This window comes from Saccostrea cucullata, unplaced genomic scaffold (genome assembly GCF_032062105.1).
Source record: "Saccostrea cucullata isolate Sc308-1 unplaced genomic scaffold, CSIRO_AGI_Scuc_v1 ctg4220, whole genome shotgun sequence".
Taxonomy (NCBI): domain Eukaryota; kingdom Metazoa; phylum Mollusca; class Bivalvia; order Ostreida; family Ostreidae; genus Saccostrea; species Saccostrea cuccullata.
In genome coordinates, this window is record NW_026931558.1 from 1 (window position 1) to 5,471 (window position 5,471).

Sequence of the window (5,471 nt, forward strand, 5' to 3'; positions counted from 1 at the left end):
TGCATTTCATGTAAAAAAAATCCCCAAATTTCCTCAAAGTACTGGGTATTTGGACTTTATTTTTGTGTGTCTGATTGATGTTGACATACATTTAGGTTATGAAAGGAGAGATGTGTACAGTAAATTAAATGGCAAGGATCCCACTCCCCCACCCTCCACTCCCCCACCCTCTCAATATGAGATGGTCTCTGGCACAACAGAGGAGGATAGAAAGTCAGTACCAGAAACTGATAAGTCAGGGCGTAAGTAGAAAAAATCAGGATAATTCACTGAAGATATTGCAGTCACCACATACATGTATAAATATCTCTCTGGGTTTTTAGTTCATGACAAGTTTTTTTTTATGCACCCGGATCAACAGATCCGGGGCGTATATTGTTTTTGTCCTGTCTGTCTGTTTGTTTGTTTGTTTGTTTGCAAACTTTAACCTTCGCCATAACTTTTGAACCATGAAAGATAGAGACTTCATATTTTGTATGCATACCCCACTAATTAAGCTCTTTCAAATGACACCAAGGTCAATGACGTTGTGACCTTGACTGTGGCCTATATGCTAAAAATAGCTTTTTTCTGCAAACTTTAACCTTTGCCATAACTTTTGAAACCCTGAAAGATAGAGACTTCACATTTGGTATGCATACTTCACTAATCCAGTTCCTTCAAATCACACCAAGGTCAATGACCTTGTGACCTTGACTGTGACCTTTATGCTAACAATAGCTTTTTTCGATTTTTGTTGCCGCCGGGCACATAGTGTTTCACAAACACATCTTGTTTTAATCATTTCACACAATTTGTGGAATTTATTTTTATATGTTTGGTGTCAGGTATTAATAATATTGAAGTGAATGCCAGAGACTGCTCAGAAGGGGCGCGACTGCATCCTAATAATATTATTATATTTGCTTTGGCATGTAACAAATATATATTGCTTTTTAGTGCATAGTATTTCCCATAGTTTGATCATTCATCATCATCATTAAATCATTTCATTTCATCTTTCCAGATTTTCCTTATGATGACTTGTGTTGGTCTTAGCGAGTTGTGATTACCATATGGACTAGCTGTGTTTAAGTTCAGTTTTATGGAAAATGCTTATAAAATTGATCAATAAATTTGTTTTGGAGAATTTACCATTTGTATTTTTTTTAATTTTATTATAAGTTTGTTTTTAAAAGATCATCCTTGATTGTTTGCATGGTAAAAATATTACAGTAAAATTCGGTTATAACGAAGTCACTGGGACATGGAAAATTACTTTGCTTTATCCGTAATTTGTTATATCCATATAAGGAATTTTTTAAATTTATACAGATTGGGATCCAATTAATAAATTTGCTATATATACGTGAATTCGCTATATCTGTATTTGTACTAACCGAGTTTTGCTATACTTTAAATGGTACATTTTTAATCATAATCATTCATATTCATCTATTGATGTCAAATCAGAGTATCTTTGTATTTCAAAGTGATGACATAGTTGATACACATATAACTTTGTGACATATGCTATATCATGCAATATTATAACGGTAGTTAAACATGTAGTTATTTGTGTAATTTTACAATAAAATGCATGTGGTGATCCCATGTTTATACCTGTGTGACATAAGTAGCAAAGTTTTGAGAAAAACCAAAGGGAGAGTGTCTACCCACTTTTAAAAGATATAATAGCTTCATTAAAATTTCCAATCAATTACATACGTTAATTCAAATTAATTGTAAACTTTGCATCAGCAGTGACAGAAGAGGACATTTCCAGGGAGCATTTTGACATCAATCAGGCAGAAAGAGAACTACGCAGACAGATACTGAACGAACAGATGAGGAGGGAGAAGGCAGCCAGCATGGAGAGGGATCGGATAGAGCAGGAAAAGAGGGAGAAAGTCAGGTGAGGGCAGGGTGGGGGAGAGAAAGGGGGAGGGGCATGGAGAGGGAATGGATAGAAGAGGTCAGGTGAGAGCAGTGAGGGGGAGAGGAAGGGGGGGGGAATAGATAGAAGAGGTTGAAAGTCAGGTGTGAGCAGGGAGGGGAGAGGCAGGGGGAATGGAGAGGGAATGGAGAGAAGAGGTAGAAAGTCAGCTGTGAGCAGGGAAGGGAGGGGAGAGAAAGGGGGGAATGGAGAGGGAATGGATAGAAGAGGAGAAGAGGTAGAAAGTCAGGTGAGGGGTGGGGGAGGGGAAGAGGAAATGGATAGAAAAGCTCTCTTGAACCTTCAGCTTACATGAGCTAAAAAGTGAGAATGGGAGAAAGAAAAGTGTAAGTAGACTAGAAAAAATATCAAGAGGTATAGATTAAAATGCCAGTAAAATATAGGAATTGAGTTGAGAAAAGATAGGAATATAATGTTGAGGAACTGGTAAAAGGGGGCACAATATAGAACAATATAGAGAGGGAAAGATAGAGAGGGGTGGAACAAAGGATGATAGAAAAGGGATAGGAAGAAGTGTGGACAGAGAGAAAGGGTCTCGTTATGTCAAAAAAGGAGAGAAAACTAGAAATAAAAAGAAAGGATAAGGGCAACATGGAGGGATGATAGAGGAGGTGACCTGAAAGGGGGGGGGGGGGGAATGAGGAAAGAAATTTATGTGTTACTCTTATAAACTACTACATATAGTTGATTGATCATATAGTAACGTCAATGTGGAAATATTGAGAAAGTAATCTGATTATTAGATACATGAACATTTATTAGCATTAAAATTTGAAATGGACTTTGTTTGTCACTTAGGCAAGAAAAAGAAAGGAAAAGACTTGAAAAACTGGAAAGGCAGATTGAAATGCAAATACAGATCGAACATGAGAGAGAAATTCAAAGGAAAAAAATGGTCGAGGAAAAAAGGGTGCAGTATAATTAGTTTTTAGAATGTACTCTAAAATATTGAATTGTATCAACTTATCTACTTTAGTAAACTGAGTGGTAAAAGTATATGGTTCTGTTTTCAGGTTACTCAGAGAGAACAGGAGAGACAGAGACTGCTGGAGTGGGAGAGGAGGAAGACACAGCTCTTATCAGAGATGTCCACCGAGACGGAGCAGCCAGGGGACATAACTACCTCAGGGAAAAAGCTGTGAATGGAATCTCAGGTACTATATAGGTACTTATCTACCTCAGAGAAAAAGCTGTAGCTGTGAATGGAATCTCAGGTACTCCATAGGTACTTATCTACCTCAGGGAAAAAGCTGTGAATGGAATCTCAGGTACTATATAGGTACTTATCTACCTCAGGGCAAAAGCTGTGAATGGAATCTCAGGTACTACATAGGTATTTATCTACCTCAGGGAAAAAGCTATAACTGTGAATGGAATCTCAGGTACTCCATAGGTATTTATCTACCTCAGGGAAAAAGCTATAACTGTGAATGGAATCTCAGGTACTACATAGGTATTTATCTACCTCAGGGAAAAAGCTGTGAATGGAATCTCAGGTACTACATAGGTATTTATCTACCTCAGGGAAAAAGCTATAACTGTGAATGGAATCTCAGGTACTACATAGGTATTTAACTACCTCAAGGAAAAAGCTATAACTGTGAATGGAATCTCAGGTACTCCATAGGTATTTATCTACCTCAGGGAAAAAGCTATAACTGTGAATGGAATCTCAGGTACTACATAGGTATACTGTATTTATCTACCTAAGGGTTAGAAGACTTACCGACCTCAGGGTAGAAGTCATGGCAATGACTGCATAAAGGAGAGGACGTTCAAAGTTTTATGAACTGTGTCCAGTCCTTTTGTTGTAAGATCTAAACAATAAAATATGTTCAAATCAAATCAAATCAATGCATTCTTATTTATAACATAGATTATAGAGACTTAGCCGATTATGTACCTCCCTATCCCTCAGAGCACTTTATAGGAAGAGAATATTATTGCTTGACTCAAAGCAAGTATAATCAACATTAGGCCAGGGAGTAAAATAGAGAAGTCAGAATACACATTATTTGCATTCAATGTCTATGATTTTTTTTTAAATGTATAAATATTCTATAGAAGGTTATTTTGTTGCAGCTAAAGCATATATAGAGCCTCTTCATACTGATTGGGAGCATTCTTGAATGAACTTGACTTCCTTAAATGGCCTCCTAATGGATTAGGACTTGTGCGGAGGACCTTCAAAGAAATACAATATAGACAATGTTTATATACATGTGAAGGATTGTGACAACATTTATCAACCTCTAATGGATGTATCCTGGTGATACACAGATATCAGTATTGCATTGGGTTGTGACAATATGGTCGCTAGTAATGGATGCATGGTCATTGATTGAAAAGATTTTATGATTTTGTGACATTTAAAATGTTTTCTTTGATATATAAGTACTAATTAAACTCTGCATCAATTATTCCATTTAATTATAAACTGATAGATTCTGTATATAGCCTGACTGATGGATTGGACTTGACTGCATGACTTCAACATTGGTTCTTCTGTGAATCTACTAGACATTGTATTGATCCATTTTAGCTGACATTCAGCTACAGGTGTACTGTGAAATCACTAATTTTCGTCAAGGTCAGAAGGTCAGATTTGTTGTTATCCAAAGGAAGGTCCTGTCATAAAGAATAAACTTGTGAAATATGAAAGCCCTAGTTCTAACTATTCAAAAGTTATCGCCAAGGTTAAAGTTTTGTAAAAGTGGGTCAAACTCTAAGGTCAAAAGGTCAAAAATATTTTTACCCTCTGAAATTACTACACATGTGAAGTATGAAATCCCTGGCACCAACTGTTCAAAAGTTGAAGTCAAGGTTAAAGTTTGGTAATTTTGTTTGTATGTTGGTCAACTCCAAGGTCAAGAGGTCTTTGGTGGTACCCCCAAAAAGGTCTTGTCACAAGGAATACACCAGTCCTGTGAAATATGAAAGCTATAGCCCCTACAACTCAAAAGTTTTTAGCAAGGTTAGAGTTTTTTCTGACAATCACACAGACAACAGGGCAAAAACTATATACCCAGGAATCTTTATTATGGAGCATAATAACTAGTAAAATCTTATTTTATGAGATGTTTACCAAATTTATTAGCAAATGAAAATGAATAGCTCTCTCTCTCTCTCTCTCTCTCTCTCTCTCTCTCTCTCTCTCTCTCTCAGTAGTGGAAAAATCCTTGCATGGAAATTAAGTTCATATACCAGTATTGATTTTATTTTTTAAAAAAATAATTGAATGTAATTCAACGTTAATTTTTCTGGTCCCTTTAAATTGATATGTAAATTTAGAATAAAATGTTTATGGAAAACATTCAAAGATTATAGTCATATTGGGTAGTCATAATACTCTTTCAATTTAACAACAAACAGAAACACTTGGGACGTCATACAAACATCAACTTAAGTCGGTGAAGTGGGAATTAATAATATAATCCTCTAGATGTACGTTAGTTGTCATGTTTAATTGCCATAAGATACAAGATCATTTGTATTAAAGACAAGCAATTGTGTTCCTACAGCAGTTGCACATGTA

At 36.0% G+C, this 5,471-nt stretch overlaps 1 protein-coding gene across 1 annotated transcript; it reads left to right on the top strand.

Moving 5' to 3' along the window:
• Positions 1-95: 95 nt before the first annotated feature.
• LOC134232964 (intersectin-1-like) lies at positions 96-4,327 on the top strand (the record flags this gene model as incomplete). Its single annotated transcript, XM_062714955.1, has 5 exons — positions 96-242; positions 1,741-1,894; positions 2,735-2,846; positions 2,950-3,090; positions 4,019-4,327. Coding segments are annotated over 4 exons (542 nt in total), but the record flags the coding sequence as incomplete, so codon positions are not given.
• Positions 4,328-5,471: the final 1,144 nt, after the last annotated feature.